General features: G+C 38.2%; 1 protein-coding gene across 1 annotated transcript in view; it reads right to left on the bottom strand.

The window, feature by feature from the left end:
- Positions 1 to 14,972, bottom strand: part of LOC131040248 (SEC12-like protein 1) — a 72,197-nt gene extending 57,225 nt beyond the window's left edge. The window contains exons 1-2 of the mRNA XM_057973140.2: positions 14,504 to 14,972; positions 14,324 to 14,424 (exon numbers count right to left, since the gene is read on the bottom strand). Coding sequence (XP_057829123.1) covers positions 14,324 to 14,424; positions 14,504 to 14,707 — 305 coding nt within the window. The 5' untranslated portion in view covers positions 14,708 to 14,972. The remainder of the gene's footprint in view (positions 1 to 14,323; positions 14,425 to 14,503) is intronic.
- Between the last annotated feature and the right edge of the window lie 2,112 nt (positions 14,973 to 17,084).

A 17,084-nucleotide genomic window follows, 5' to 3' on the forward strand; every position in this document is an offset into this window, starting at 1 on the left:
TGCTGATACTAATTGCCCATGTTTGGGTGTAATTTATGATGGCATGCACTCCATGGTGGGGAAAATAAGAACAATAATAGAAGCTAAGGAACATGACCCAATGGAAACATTTTTCAAATTGTGCAAAATATTATCGTTGACTGTTGGAACAAAATGACCAGCTCCTTACACCTATTAGCATTTGCTTTGTTGCCAAAGTATTATAGCAAAGAGGTATTTTCATTGCAAGGAGGGTGCCACCATATAGGGATGGGGAGGTTGTTGTTGGCTATAAGGCTGCATTTAGAAAGATATTTTCAGATAGGGATATCCAAAGCATTGCCTTGAGCAAGTTTGGCCAATCCATATCTTCAAAAAATCAAGATGTTTCCAATCTTCTAGACAAATATAGGAAAAGTGCTAATGAGTGGTGCTATCTAAATGATCATGGCTTCATTTACTTGCAGCCTCTTACAATCAAAATACTCTCCCAAGTATGTATCCTTTTATTTTTTATTTTTCTGGTTTTTCATTCGATGGTATTACGTTAAATATTATATTTTATAATAATATAATTTTATAACTTATGTTTAAATTTTTTAATTTATAAAATTAAATACTAAATGTTGTATGCAAACTCAATAGGTTGCAAGTTCTTCTTCAGCTGAGCGGAATTGGAGTACATATTCTTTCATCCACTCGATCAAGCACAGCCCTTTGGGTACAAAAAAAGGAAAGGACTTGGTCTATATACACTCCAACCTTCATCTCTTGTCACATAAGAAACTTGAATACAATGAGGGTGTGACAAAGAATTGGGATCTAACCCCGAAGTTTGCCGATCTAGATGCTATAATTGAACAGCTTACCGAAGTCTCTATAGATGAGGCAGCTTCTACACTTGATGCACCTAGTGGGAGTGGCAATCTAGTTGATTGTGGTTCAAATGAAATAAAACCAAATGTTGACCTTGATTCTTTTGACGAAGAAGAATATGAAGCCTAATAAATATTGATTGTAATTTGAATTTTCATTATGTAATGACATTTTGAGACTTTAGTATTCTCATTTTCAGAAGTTATGAATATGAGGTGTGTGTGTGTGTGTGAATAGGTTCCAATTTTGATACCCACACTAGTACCAGAATTGGCAACTTAGCTTTTGGCTTGACAAATGCTCTAGCTACTTTTCAATCATGTATGAATTAGGTCTTCAATAATCAATTGAGAAAATATTTTTGGTTTTCTTTGATGATACATTGATTTACAATAAAACCTAAGAAAAACACTTGAAACATTTAGATGTTTTTCTTGCAATATTAGAGCAATAGGCTCTCTTGGCAAAGGAATCCAAGTGTGAGTTTGGGATTATAGATATTTTGTGCTTAGGCCATGTCATCAATGCTCAAGGTGTTCAAGTGGATCAATAGAAGATCCAAGCCTTTTTGGATTGTAGCTCCTACCACATTGACATAGTTATGGGGATTCTTTGGCCTTTGCGGTTACTACAAGAGGTTCATTAGAGGTTTTTGAAAGATAGCAACATACCTAACTAATATGACTAAAAATAGAGCTTTCTCATGGAATGACAACACCCAAAAGACCTTCAAGAGGTTCAAGGAGTTGATGAGTTCATGCCTTTACTTACTATTCCAGATTCTCATAGCCATCCATAGCATTTGTAAGCAAAACATTAAGAGATTCAAAAATGGGATTCTCCATTACTGATAGAGATGCTCACCATCATGCATGCTTTGGCCAAGATCCAACAATACTTAGTTTGAGGAAGGTTTGTGGTGAAGACTAATCATAACAACTTGAAGTTCTTCCTTAGCCAATTTGATTTGAATGATCAAGAACAAAACTGAGTAAGCTTCAAGCATATGATTTTGATATAGAATTTATGAAGGTTAAAAAAATGTATTTGTTGATTTTCTCACTTAAAAACCTAATCTACACTCCATTTCTACTATTTCTATTGATTGGAAGGCTTCAATCACGGCAGAATATTCTAAGAATCTTTGCTATGAAAATTTTAGATGAAATTATGAAGGATAACAAGTACTTAGTAGCAGATGGTCTCACATCTTTTACAAGAATAGAATTTTCCTAATTCCCAAATCTAAGATGAAGGAAAACGTTTTGAGGGATTTGCATGATATGCCAAGGCAACTAGAGCTCTAAAAGACATATGGGTAGATAGAGAAAGCTTCTACTAGAAAAGGACTTGAGGGAGATGTTTGTAATGTCCCCACTTTGAAATAGAATTTAATAATAAATAATAATAATAAAATTTAAATATTAAAAATTAAATTAAAATATAAAAGAATATAATTAATTAAAATTTAATTATATTAATGAATGGTCAAAAGACATGGAAAGAAAAGTTGTGACTCCCTCAACAATAAGATATAAAAGGGAGAAATCAATGATGACGATAACCGAAATGGCAGTGATTGAAGGCAGCAGGAGCGGCAGTGGCTGTAGGAGCAAGGATACCGATGTGTGAAGTTTAGGCGTTCAGGTCGCGAAGATTGGTTCATGGAGCGATGAAGCAGATATTGCCTTTCCCATTGAAGCAGGTAGGTTGCAACCCACTTAGAAACCAGCTAATTCTGGGAGAGCAGGCATGTTCCATGGAGACAGATACTCCAGACCACGGATGAATTATGGAAATCCGTATTCAAGTGGCATCCAATGCCTTATTGACCCGCATAAATGGAAGGAAAATGGTTTCATTTGGAATAACAAAGGTCGGTATCGCAAGACCAAGTATCCTGCTTCCAAGTTCCCCCGAAACTGGCAACCATCGCCTGAATCTAGCATCCCCGATGCGGCAATTGAGAGAGGCAATCCACACTCTGAACCCAATCTGCTCCCTCCAAAATCTCATGGTAATTTCCAAATGCGGAATGGGCGCTTCGGGCAAGATAACTCTAGGGCGGACCATGCCAGGTTTTGGAGATCTAACTTTCATCCTAAAAATCGGAACCCTTGGTCGGATCAAGGGGGAAACACTGATTTCCGAAGACAGACCTTTCTCCCTCTCGTCCCGGTCATCCTAAACCGGTAAGAAAAACTTCAAGACCTACTATCTTTTTGGATGAAAATAAAATTAATTCTGCTAGGTCGAATTTGCTTGAGTTTTGCTTTTTCATCAAGTGGGGTGGTGGAAAACGGGTTAAGGGCAACTTTGAATCTTGGTGTAGAGCACAATGGGGAAAGGAAATTAACATCAATATTCTCCCAAATGACTTCTATATGATCGAATTCATGAGCAATGAGGAGAAATGGCAAGCTAAAACAAAGGTCCATATATCTTGGATGGCATTGAAGTTCACATCATTGAATGGCAGCCCAATTTCAATCCCCAGACTCATGTATTACCGAACAGTAAGGTATGGATAAGATTCTACAACTATCCCTCGGAGTACTGGCACATTGATGTCATTAAGGATATATGCAAAGACCTTGGCACATTTGTATCGGTTGATGACATTTTGGAGGACAAAATATGGGGAAGCTTCCTCAGAATATGCATTAGCACAGATCAAATCACCAAGATCCCCGATGAAGTTAAAATTATTGGTGTTGGGAAGTTCTGGATCCAAAAGATTGATAGAGAAGATCAGTTGCATATTTGCCCTAAATGCTTCTCCTTGGATTGCACCAGCTTAGGTTGTGATGTTTCGGCTACGATACAGAGACGTTATTCCTGTATGCAATTTCCTATTGAAGAAAATCTGCGACCGGAACCTCCTATCTCCACTGATACTGGGGAGGATTTTTGTAACGAAATTCATGATAATGAGAATATTCCATTGACTGAGGCAACTCCTTTGAACATAGCTCCTCCCTCCTCTGATCAAAGTGAGAGCCAACAAGATCTTCTCATGCTTCTGGAAAAGACTAAAACCTTACAGGCGGATATTGAATCCAAATTAGCGGATTCGCTACCACCCTCTCCTCTTGAAACTGGGAGTCAGCTGGTAATTGAAGATTGCAAAATTCACACTCAAGGAAAGGAGGCTAGAAATGTGGGGGAGTTGGGAGATAAGACTTGCTCTTCGCTGGGTATTGAATTGGAAGATGGTGAAATTGAGTCTTCCTCCTCAGAGTGGGAAGAAGACTTTGAACCTAACTCTGATCTTATATTGGAGGATTCCACAAAAGGTTTTGGGAAGTCGGATTCAACCATTGACAAACCAAACTTTAAGCCAAAAGGAGTGTGGGGGCGCAAGTCAAAAATAATAATGCTAGCAATTGCTGGTGCAGCTAGTCAAACCAAACTTAATTTAGGAAAGGGAAACGCCCTTCCCCAGGAACAATGAAACTCTTATCTTGGAATGTCAGGTGCCCCTGACAAATGGTGCTTGATTAAGCGCCAGATGGATGACACTAAAGGAGATATTTGGCTACTACAAGAGACTAAATGAAGTAAGGCTGAGATTGATGCAAAAATGAGAGTTTGGAAACAGTGGAATGGTCTGTTTAGGCAATCGGATGGAGCCTCTGGTGGCTTGGGAATCATCTGGAATCCCATGAATGTTAGTATCTCTCTTGTTGGGGAAGATAAGTATTGGAAACATTGTCTGGTAACTATCCTAGGACGGAATGAGAATTTCAATCTTTTTAATGTTTACAGACCATCTTCTGCTGGTGATAAACGTGCTCTCTGGGATCTTTTAACCATTAGACTTTGCAATATTTCCGAAGGCAGTTGTGTGGTAGTCGGGGACTTCAATGCGATCCTTTCTGGCAATGAAAAAAGTGGGGGCATTCAGAGGACTGGTATGGCCTAGAAGGATTTTTTGGAATTTGTTGGGAAGAATCACCTAATAGACATTGTTCCTAAAAATGGAGTTTTCACATGGACGAACAGGAGATCGAGTTTTACTAATATTGCTGAATGGCTAGACCAGTTTCTTGTTACTAGTGATTGGCTAAGACAAAATCTTGTATTAGAGTCATCGATTCTCCCGCTTATTGGATCAGATCACTACCCGATCTGTCTCGAGGTCGCCAAGGGACAAGCGGAGGGAGGTACTCCTTTCCAGTTTGAGAAAATGTGGTTCAGAGTGCCTGAGCTATATGATCTTATATCTGTTTGGTGGAATGAACCGGTACTAGGGAACAACTCGAGATTATTCATACTCAATAAGAAGCTCAAGTATATTAAGGTTAAGATCAAAGAATGGAATAGGAGCCATTTCATGAATATTCATATGGAGAAATTAAGAATTAAGGCTGAGTTGGAAGAAATAACCAATTTTGTTATTACTTCAGGAATGAATGAGGATTTATTTAACAAAGAAAATACCCTCAAATCTGATCTAAATGAAATCATTCGGTGTGAGGAAATCCATTGGCGACAAAAATCAAGGGAGTTATGGCTTAAGGAAGGTGACAGAAACACCAAATTCTTTCATAGATCGGCCATTGCCATTCGCAATAGAAACAAAATATCGGAGATTAAGAGACCGGATGGTTTCATTGTCAGGAACTATGAGGACATTGCATAGGAAGTTGTAAGATTCTTTGAATCTTTAATGAATGGTGGTCACCAGAATGATCATGAAGCAAGAGCCAGAATTCTTAACTCAATCCCATCCATAATATCTGATAGTCAAAATACAACTCTCTTTAATCCTATTTCAATTGATGAAGTAAAAAAAATTGTCTTCCAGCTGAATCCCGATAAGACTCCTGGCCCTGATGGCTTCCCTGCAGCTTTCTTCCAACAATTCTGGGATATCATTGCTCGAGATCTACATCTAGCAGTAGAAGAATCAAGAAAGAAAATGACTATGTTAGTTGCTATTAATCACACCTTTTTGGCTTTAATCCCGAAAAAGCAAAACCCTCAATAGATGAGTGATTTTAGGCCCATTGCTTTATGCAACACGGTCTATAAGATTGTAACAAAGATCAGAGCCAACAGATTGAAACCCCTCCTTAAACACATCATATTAGATGAACAAAGTGGATTTGCCCCTGGAAGATCCATTGCGGAAGGCATTATCATTGCCCATGAAATGCTTCACACGGCCAGGAAAACCAAGGATTCCTACATGATTTTAAAACTGGATATTCTAAAAGCTTATGATATGGTGGACAGGGGTTTCTTAATTGATGTATTCAATAAATTTGGTTTTTGCAAGGAATGGATCACATGGGTCACGAGTTGTTTATCATCCCCCAAATTCTCCGTTTTGGTTAATGGCTCATCTCATGGCTTCTTTTCCACGTCAAGAGGAATACGACAAGGTGATCCAATGTCACCATTTTTGTTTATCATTATGGTTGAAGCCTTAGGTCGATCAATAAGAGCTCTTCAACAAGATGATCAATGGATTGGAGTCAATGTCGCAACAAGGGTTGAAAAAACGACTCACTTGCAGTTTGCCGATGATACCATTTTGTTTGGCTCGGCTTGTAGGAGAGAGGCAAGAACAATTAAATCATGCCTCAATGATTATTGTATGGCTTCCGGGCAGAAAATCAATTGGCACAAATCTGAAGTGTTTTTTGTCAACACTCCGATTAACTTGCAAGGTGCCTTATCAAGGATTCTTAATCTCAGAGTTGCAAACTTCCCAGGGAAATTTCTTGGAACCCCCCTCTTCATTGGCAGTAACAAAACTTGCTATTGGAAGCATCTTATTGATAAGTGCAAATCCAGGCTTGCAAATTGGAAAGGCAAGTGGTTATCCTCTGCTGGGAAACTCACTATGATAAAATCGGTCCTCTTTGCGCTACCGATTTTTTCCATGGCATGTCTAAGATTACCGATGGCAATTGAAGATGAATTGATCTCTATAATGAGAAATTTCCTTGGAATGGCTCGGATGACAAAGGGAAATTTCCTCTAGTAGCTTGGAAAAAGATCTGCCAACCAAAAGAGGCAGGGGGTGTTGGCATTCGACGAATTTCGATTATGAATTTAGCTATGGGTGCTAAATTGGTTTGGGAAATTTGCAGTGGTGGTAAACAAAAATGAGCAAGGATTCTAAAACATAAATATTTGGACTCCCTGGAGCCAAAAAGGATTCTCACTATAAACAACCCCCCCAGAGGTTCGGCCATCTGGAATTTTATCGTGGAAAGCAGGGAAATCATAAGTGATCAGGTTCCCTGGGATGTCAGGAAGGGAAGGGATGCCTCCTTTTGGATTGATTCTTGGGCTGGTGAAGCTGCCTTATGTCTCAATCCTTCTCTGCAACCTATTATGGTAGAAACTTGTCGCCTCTGGGGTCACAATATTTGTGATTATGGTTATCCTATCCAAGAAAATGGCATGGCTAAGTGGAAATGGAACTCCTTGGATCCCTTGGACTTGGATCAGCATCAGAAAGACTTGTTTGTCGACATTCTCAGAAAATGGGTTATTTTCCCTTCCCTTGAAAAGGACATTATTAGGTGGTGTGGTTCCTCTGATGGTAAATACAAGGTATGCTTTGGTTACAAATTGAAAGAAGCAGCTATAGACAAAAAAGATTGGCCTGTTAATCTTTTTTGGCACCGACATCTCCTACCCAAAGCAAGTTCATTTGCCTGGCTGGCTTGTCAAAAAAAGATTCTAACTAAATAAAGGCTCTATTCAATGGGTATCAATGGACTCAGTAGATGTATTTTATGTCAAGAGCAAGAAGAGACTGCGGATCATCTACTTCTCCACTGCAAGTTCTCCAGTCACTGTTGATGGCATTTCATGGGAAAATTGAGAATCTTTGGCCCCTTCCCATCAAGGCTGGATGAGTGGTTTTTGCAATGGCCTAAACCGGCAGGATAGGCTATATTTGCTGATTTACTTTATATTTTACCATCTCTTCTAATTTGGGAAATTTGGAAAGAAAGGAATCGCAGAATTTTCCAGGGTAAAGAGATGAGCTTAACGTCTCTATGTGGGAAAATTGAGAACCATCTGACTGAGCTCCTGAATGAGGTTGCTCAATCCAAATCATTAAAGAAAAATATATATACGGACAAGGATTGGAAGATTAAGCTGGCACTTCCAAATCTACTCATTCCACCGCTTTTTGGCAAGGGAACCCCAGTGGATCAAGTCAATCCAAGATTGGGTGTTAAATGGGAAGCGCCAGAGCCTGGGTGGTGTAAGGTAAACTTTGATAGTGCTTCTGCAAGAAACCCGGGTCAAAGTGGTATTGGGTGTATATTGAGGAACTCCGATGGTATCTGTATAAAAGAAATCTCTGAAAAGATTGGAGTTGCCACTAACAATGAAGCTGAATTCAGAGCGGCTTTAAGAGGACTGCAGCTAGGGAAGGAGCTTGGGGTGCAGAGAATTCATCTGGAGGGAGACTCATTAAATGTGGTTAATGCAGTCCACTGTAACAACACCCCTAGTTGGTGCCTTAACCAGTGGCTTCAACCGATTCTAGTGCTGCTAGCCACCTTTGATGAATTTTGGATTAGCCACATCTATAGGGAAGGTAATGGAGAGGCTGACAAACTCTCTAAAATGGCGATAGCCGATGGTGACCCCCCCTTGGCACTCTGATTGGGTCTTTCTGACTAGTTTGTTACCCCAATTGAACTTCCACCGGTTGATATGGCCGGATTATCTTGCCAGTAACGGTGCTTTCCGATTGAGTTTGTCGGTTGTGGTCTCAACTGATTGTCTTCTCCTTCCAGCTGATATGTTTCTCTGATTAGCTTGTCGGTGATGGTGCTAACTGGTAGTATTGCCTCCACCGGTTGATATGGACGCCTGACTGTCTCACTGATTGTGGTGCTCACCGGTTGAGTTACTTGCCTGTTGTGTTCTCCATTTCTCCTTCCGGTTGAGATTTTTTCTCCGATTGAACTACCGATTGTGGCGCAAACCGGTGCATTGCCTCCCCGGTTGCCGCTATATTTTTACTTAACCTAATGGTCGTGGCTCCCGATGGATTGATCGATCGATTGATTTGTTCACCAGTTAAGGTTTCTTCTTGTCACCGAGACGTGGCTCACTGCCGTCATTATTGGTCTGTGTCGGTTTGGGCCCCGTGGCAATTGGATATGTGTGTACTTTTAATTAGTATCTAGTTACGACTAGATCCTTTCAGGATATGCATATAATTACTTGATGGATAAAGTCGATCGACATTAAGTTGACGAGCTTTGGCTCAGAAGATGTTTGGACACTATCATTTCACGCGTGTGTGTATTCAATTGGCATGAACTACTTGCCTGGCGCCCGTATCCCCTGGTTTGATGACTTGCTATTTAACAATGGAATGCCCTCATTTTTCCATCAAACATTTGTATTCTTCACTCGGTGACTTGCTATGGAGACCCCAATTCTCCTTGAAGCTACTTGTCGACAAATGGCCTTCTTGAGCGAAATCACTGACAAACGTCTACAAGAGGTCCTCTACTCTCGACACCCTCTTATTCTTCACAGCCTTAAAAGGATACTAGGGAAGGAATTCCTTATGGCTTATCATAGGTACAGAGCCAATGCCGATATCCCGGCCTTTTTCCTTGCAATGGTGATATACATGGGGACTAGCAAGCAGAGAGCAAAGCTTTTAACTCAAATGGTGTTTAAACACCGCCTACTGGGGGAAATTGATGCCGCGTTGGACAATATTGATGCCATCCTGAGAATACCGCTTCCCCAAAATTACTATATGTCCTTGGCCAACGGGGCGAAGGTGAGAAAGTTAGTGATTGTGAACTCTCTAGACTTTGATGCTCTTCAAGAAACTTGGCCTGCCATTACCAGGAATATTGAATTTCTGCTTAAGGCAGCAAGCATTCAAAATGGCTTCACGTCGGAATGGAGGGAAAAATATCTTCGAGATGAACGGTTAAGGGGTGCAGAAGGATTTGGTATTCTGGAGAATGGAGATTTGGTTGATGGCAATGACTGGGGGTTTGGGCTTGGCGAGGAGTGGTTCCCAAATGACTACCGACTCCCTAGGGAGAAAGCAGAATCGGCGGCTCACTCGACCTGTGGCACTAAATGCCCTATAATCCTGGATGCGGCTCGTGCTCCTGTGGATGATGACTCTGAAGACTCCCATTGATTCCGGTTGTCACCTCTCTCCGGTTTCTCTATTCTGGTTATTGTTTTTTTTGTTTAAAGGCCTCTGTTATCTACTTCCAGCAATTGTCGACTGGTGTTTTGTACTTGTCCAGCCTCTATTACAGGTTTTTTTTTTTTTTGTATAAGGAATAGAGCTAGGGTAGGGGGTTTTCTTCCTGGTTCTTTCCCCCCTACCGCTCACACTAAACCAGGCCTTGTATTCTCCTATTTTGATTAATACAAGGGTGCTGCCCCTCTACAGCTATTTACTTATTAAAAAAAAAAAAAGATATAAAAGGGAGAAGAGAACCTTACTTGAGAGGTGAATAATTTGGAAATGAGAAGTGCTAATCTGATTTAAATAAGAAGTGCAGACCTGATCATTAAAGGTTATGTCCCTTTCAAAGGGCAGAAATAATGAAGAATTACACTGTTTCAAAAGGTTCTAATGGTGAAAGGGTGTGTCTCTTGCCAAAGGGCATGCATGATGAAGAGGTGTGACCTCTCCCTCACATTGAGAGATATAAAGGAAAGGAATCAAAGCATCCAGCAACATCACCATAGATTGGATCAGATGAGAAGGGTTACTAAGTTACAGGCAGTAGCATCTTTGTTCTTGGTGTCATAATTAATTTCATATATAAAAGATAGAGGAAGACCATTCAGACTGCCAGCAAGATAGGAAGGAAAAAAGGAGAAAGGATAGACAAAGAAGCTGCTCCATCAGACCCGCACACAGAACACTCAGCAAAGGTACAGACTCTGCATTACCCTAGTTTTACCTGGAATATATTAACACAATGACACAATTACTACAATCCGATAATGCAAACGATCATCTGGTGAATGATCATTCACAGTAAATATGGTTCAATAATGCAATCGATCATCTGATAAATGATCAGTAAATATAATTTTATACTGAAATCAGTTAATGAACATAATCAAATATGATATCATAACGAGGAATACGAGTGTGATGAAGATGAACTCTATAATTCTGTCAACATTAAAATATGGTAATATAATATAATGGAATGAATCTAGTTTATTATAAAGCTGATATTAAGTGTAATCTAAAGATTATTACAGAATCTGATATGACACAGTAATCTAAGCTAACATTGATAATTAAGGCTGTGATAAATATGATGATACTAACAGTAAACTGATATAACTCTACAATGGAACTTATAATATATATGAGATTGTTTAATTGATTAATCATATCAACTACATATTATTGCTTAATATGGGACCCTCTCTTAGGTACGCCACTCCATTATGGATGCCTAATCCCTGCCACATGGAGCCAAGAGGGATGAAGCATCTGCTCTTGGGCTTAAGAGGGGAGGTGGTTGTGATGAGGGGGAATGGCAATAGGACACCTCACTGGGTACGCCACTCCATGATGGATGCTTAACACCTGCCACATGGAGCCAAGAGGGATGTGGCATCTGCTCTTGGGCCTAGGGTGGAGGGTCTCTTGGACAACCTATCCAGCTAGCTTACCCTAGTGCACTAAGGATTGGATAATAAAGAATGGCAACTAACCTACAATCTGATTTTATCTAACAAATATAATACTAATGGTAATTAATACATTAAAGAATTGTATCACTCAATCTAATTCATTAGTACATGTTTCAGTTTATAAGTATTACTTCATATATGTTCTCTAATTTTGTGTTGCAGGAAAAAAGTATACAAAGGTACTCCCTTAAAACTTAATTACCTATTTCAGATTTGAAAAAATTTAAGATAATTTAGAATTTAACTAATTAGGGGACATTACAATGTCCTCAAACATATTAAAGAGTGCATAACTTGCCAACAAAATATAATACAGCATGTTTATCTTGCAAGATTGCTACAGCCTTTGCCTATTCACAATCAAACATGGGAAAATGTGTCCATGGACTTCATCACAAGCCTCCCTATGGTAAATGGCAAGAATTGCATTTATGTTGTAGTGGATACATTAACTAACTTTGAAAAATACTTTCCCATCCCTACAAAATTCAAAGCACATTAAGTAGATGATCTAGTTTTCAAAGAAGTGTTTAGATTACATGACGTGTCTAAGAACATTGTCAATGACAAGGATTATATATTCTTCATTTTTTTTTGGTAGGAGTTGTTACATTTGAATGGTAACAAGCTCACTCCTAGTACCAATTATCACCTACAAAATGGACATACAAAGATAGTGAATCAGCAGGTAAAAACAATATTGGGTTGAAGGATATTTGAGAAACTATGTCACAAATCAATAGGTAGCATGGATCAAGTGGTTACACCTTCGAGAGTATTGCTACAACACCACCCATCACATTTCCATCGATATTACTCCATTTATGGCAATATATGGATATGAATCATATGATACACTAGCCTTTCCTAATTTGTTGTCTACTAATAGCAGAGTATCAACAGCTAGCCACAATGAAACATGGCAAAGACATTTTGCGATCACTTAAAAGTCATTTGCACTAGGCCCAAAATCAATAGAAGCTTTACATAGATCAGCATTATATTAAGAGATCATTTGGGGTAGGAGATATAGGCAAATTTCTATCAAGCAAAGTGGAGCTAAAACGCGCAAACCTCATTTTATGGACCATACAAGGTTTTAAGAAGGGTTGGTGAAATGGTTTATGAGTTAGAGTTGCTAATGTGCACCTAGATTCACAATCTTTTCCACGTGTCCTGCCTCAAAAAGGCACTTGGTGAGCATATTGCACCTTAGTTGATCTACCATCCCTAGATGATGAGTGAAAGGTTATTTTAGTTCTAGAGGCCATCGTACGGAAGAAGAAACTAAGGGATAGGACCATCAATTAATACTTGGTTTGTTGGAGGAACCTACTTGCAAAGGATGCTACATGTGAAGGGCCAGAAATATTTGAATATCCAACAGTGCATTACTTGTGGGCAAGCAATTCTGAAAAGGGCAGACTTGTAATGTCCCCTTTTAGTTAATATAGCCTGTGTGGACCCAATCCTTTTTTTCCCCAATAAGGATAGAGAAAAATGAATAAATTTAATAATCGGGGCCATGACCTCAGTCACTAGGTCCAACAGTCAACAAATTATAATTAAAAAATAATTAATCCCAACATAAAAGGGGGCGTGAAATTCCATAAAGGAGTGGTCATTTATAAGGAGCTACAAGTTGACTCTCAAGACAATGTGGGAGCTATATTTGGAGGATCTTGCCAGTTGCCAGAATTAGAAGATATTATTTTATGGTGTTATGGGGCATTAATTTTTGAGAGCCCAAGTGGGCCCTCCTACTTTTATGCAGTGAAGCGTTTGGTTGTTTTTGAAGAACTGCCAATTTCCATACAATTTCTGCTACAGCTTGAGCAAAGTGTTCACCTATCAGTTCAAGGAGAAAAACCCTTAAATTTGGGAGATCGGAGGGCGAAAACCCTCTGATTTTCTGATTGCAATCTCACTCAGAGGTTGTAATTTGCACTATAAATTATGCTCTATCATTCTAGCCATGTATGCTGTTTATTTCACATATTTCAGTATATTGGATTTGGAATAATGATATTCAGTTTCAGCCTGTTTGTGACAAGTCAAATAACCAATTTCTTATCTCATAAAACATGGCAAACGTCAGGTTTATATTAAAGGACGAACAGAAGAATATGTATAGTTGGATTGAAATGTTGCTAAGTACAACTCTATCTTTTTTCATTGTCTTCGGAACATCTTCCTTCGATGATTTGACATCGATGACTGTTGAAACTTAGAAATACCTCTACTAACTCTAAAGAAGGAGAACAATTCCAGTATGAGGAAGATTTTATGAATGTCACCACTTTCCTTTCGACACAAAAACCTTGGATAATTAAAGTGTGTTTTTGAATACTGATGAGGGATATTCATTTCTAAGGCGTATCTCATAGTAAAGCAACATATGGAATGGATGTTGATAATAGGGTGTTCAATTCTAAGGCATCAAAGTGAACCAATGTGAATCTTGAAGTATGTTCAATTCTAAAGCATCATAATGAATATACATATATATGGAAGCAGGATTTGCTTTTGCGTTGGTATTGGACCAGCGTTTCGGGCAAAAAGAGAATCAATTGGACAAATTCAGGAACAAATGCCTTGAAGGTGTCCAATATGATAGCAAAAATACTGTTAAGAATGTTAAAAAGATAATCATGTCCAACGCATAGATGTGAAAAAAACAATGTCTCAATTATACAGACAAAAGGCATTAGGTCAAAATAAATTGTCAATTAGCCCGCGCACCCCCACCAAAAAGGAAGGAAACTGGAATACTTACTTGCAGCATTTAGAGAAGGAAACCACCACTCCATCGCCTCCTGGGTGAGCAGCTATACACACAGGGCCTCCTTCTTCTCCTCCTCCTTCCTCTTCCGCCCCCTACACACACACACAGCACTTTCAAATTCCTCCTACAAATGCTTTACTTAAATTGGAATGAAATTCAGGGAACACATACCTTCGAACCAAACTCATCAGTCTTAAAATTGTATAAGGCAAGCTGTAAAATTCCAGTGGTGCCATCTGTTTTTGATTCTGCCTTTCCCAATACAATCAACTTGGATTCATCAGCACTTGAAGTGGGTACTGGTAACCAGGAAGCACAAGTAATTTGAGAGTGATTCGAGGAGTGCCCTCTCCTCCGTCTCAATTCCATCGTCATTCAAATTTTGGTTCGACCTTTTCTTTTGAATTTATTTATATACTTTCAACCTCGATTCTTAAGCCCAATCCCTTATTCCAGAAAATGAGTTTGTCACAAAATCAGAAGGATCTATAGTTCTGAAATTGAGATTCAAGTTCGCTCAATGTGTTATGAGAATAGCTACTGTGGTTAATGTAATTAATCGGTCAAACAGTTAATTGGCGCCCCTTCGATTAATTCGAACCCCACACGCATCGGGCGGTTCTCACCACAAGAATCCGCGGCGTATATTCTTATATTCATGCTTGCCTTTCCATAATTAAAATCTATTAAATGAAATCGTGGGTTGTGGGCACATTTTTTCTTCTTGTTTCTTCTGTTTTTTCTGTTTTTTAATCGGTTTTGGGCACTTTTATTTGTCAATTGACTCTTTACCGTTGGATCGTACATATCAATGTACCAATGAGCCGTTGACAAAGTCTCTTTCCACCCAAATTGAATGGAAGAGCATAAATATTTATAGTTTTATTAGCCTAAGTCCATATTTATCGTTTGTAGCTAGCTTGTGTAACAATGGTAATAAATATTGATGTCTTTTAATTATTGTTTTTAACATTTATTTATTTTTTATTATTGTTTTTAACATTTATTTATTTTTGTTAATGTTACTTTTGGTGAGAGATTTACTTAAAAATTATTGGCAAAGATATTTATGTTCAATGCTAAATTGTTTATTTAAGAAAGCCATTCAAGTGTTTAGAGATTTATGGGAGCCTTTTAGTTTCCCATGGAAATCATGGAATCAGTTGAAATTATGCTTCAATCTTAATTATAAAGACAAGATTATGGTGTTGGAACTGCAAAAAATTGTGCCTCCCAAATCTCACTATCCTCATGTCTTCTAGTTGTCACTCGAGTTTTCATAAAGATTGGAGGTGGCCTCATGGCAACAATATTAGAACCTTTCCTCTCAAAATCCTCTACAAGTAGCGTGTGTCATGCTTACCCCTTTCTCACTAACTCAACTTTATTTGGAAATGTAACCTTACTAGATCTTATTGGAATAAACTCAGCTTGCAAATTTGGAAGACAAAACTGACTCGCAATTTCAACTCACTACTTGAAAACTTTTGTATGCAAAACTCCCAATGGGAAATAATCTAAAATACCTTTGTCCTCCTCCTTCCTATCATATTTTTGTGATAAGATTGAAACTTGCAAGTATTGTTTTTGGTTTTGCTCTCATGCTAAATTATTATGGAAAGCCTTTATTGTAGTCTTACCCACCCTTTTTCATTTCCCTTGGAAATGGAAATTTTCTCTTCTAGGGTCCTCTAAAGCCTATAACATGTTATCTAGCTCATGTCGACTTATTAAAATTAAAAACATCTAGAAGATTTGTTGTCAGACAGCCTTGTCTCTCTCTTTCTTGCCTCTTGAGATAGAAATCCTTATCATTTGTTCCGACCTTCATATACAAGTGTTGAACATAGCATCTTACTTGAACGAAAATAGCCCTACCAATGAAGATTTTTACCACCGAGTGAATGACTTGAAGTCTCAACTTTAGGCCAAGATTTTGCTCAATGCTCAACTCAACAACTTGATGAGAACTTTGTTTGCATCTACAATAAAGTCATTTGTTGTACACTATGCAAGGGAGGTGGTCTTTAGAGTTGCTATGGATTGTGCAGGTTGTTTAAAAGAAGACAAGAATTTGTTTCTTCCATGGACGAGGATAGAATAGGTAATGGTTGCAACAAGGAACATACAAAAACAATGAATGTAATTACAGAGTGCACAATGTTTGCATCTCAATTTTCAAGATTGTATTATTGTTGTTTTGTGTATGTTTTAAGTACAATTTTTTTGTATGTCAGACTCTAAGACTATGTTGTAGATGTTTGTTCGTTGAGAGCTGATTATAGCTCATGATCTTTTGTGTCATTGGTAGTGTGAAACCACCTCTTTGGACAACAACCATATCATTTTTTTGTTATTGTGTTTTACTATTATGTGTTGTGTTTGATATTTACCTAATGTATATTTTTTATCTTCTTAATCCAATATAAATAAATAAAAAATAATAGTAATAATCTATTTTTTTCTTATTATTTTCATGTTATATGTATTTACACATCAATCTTAATCATTAAACATTAATTATATGTGTTATCATTATATTTTATGTTTTGTCTCTACTAACAATTTTAGTAGGGGAGAAGATCCAATAGCTGAGCATCCTAACTTCATGTCTCTCAAAATCCTATGTGGCAAATTCAAATCACGCCCAATATTTTACAACTACTAAAACATACTCACTAGGTGCTTTTCCATACTCATTCTTTTCACAATCAATTATATACAATTGTAACATTTGTGTTCGATATAGACA

Source organism: Cryptomeria japonica, chromosome 7, assembly GCF_030272615.1.
Source record: "Cryptomeria japonica chromosome 7, Sugi_1.0, whole genome shotgun sequence".
NCBI lineage: Eukaryota > Viridiplantae > Streptophyta > Pinopsida > Cupressales > Cupressaceae > Cryptomeria > Cryptomeria japonica.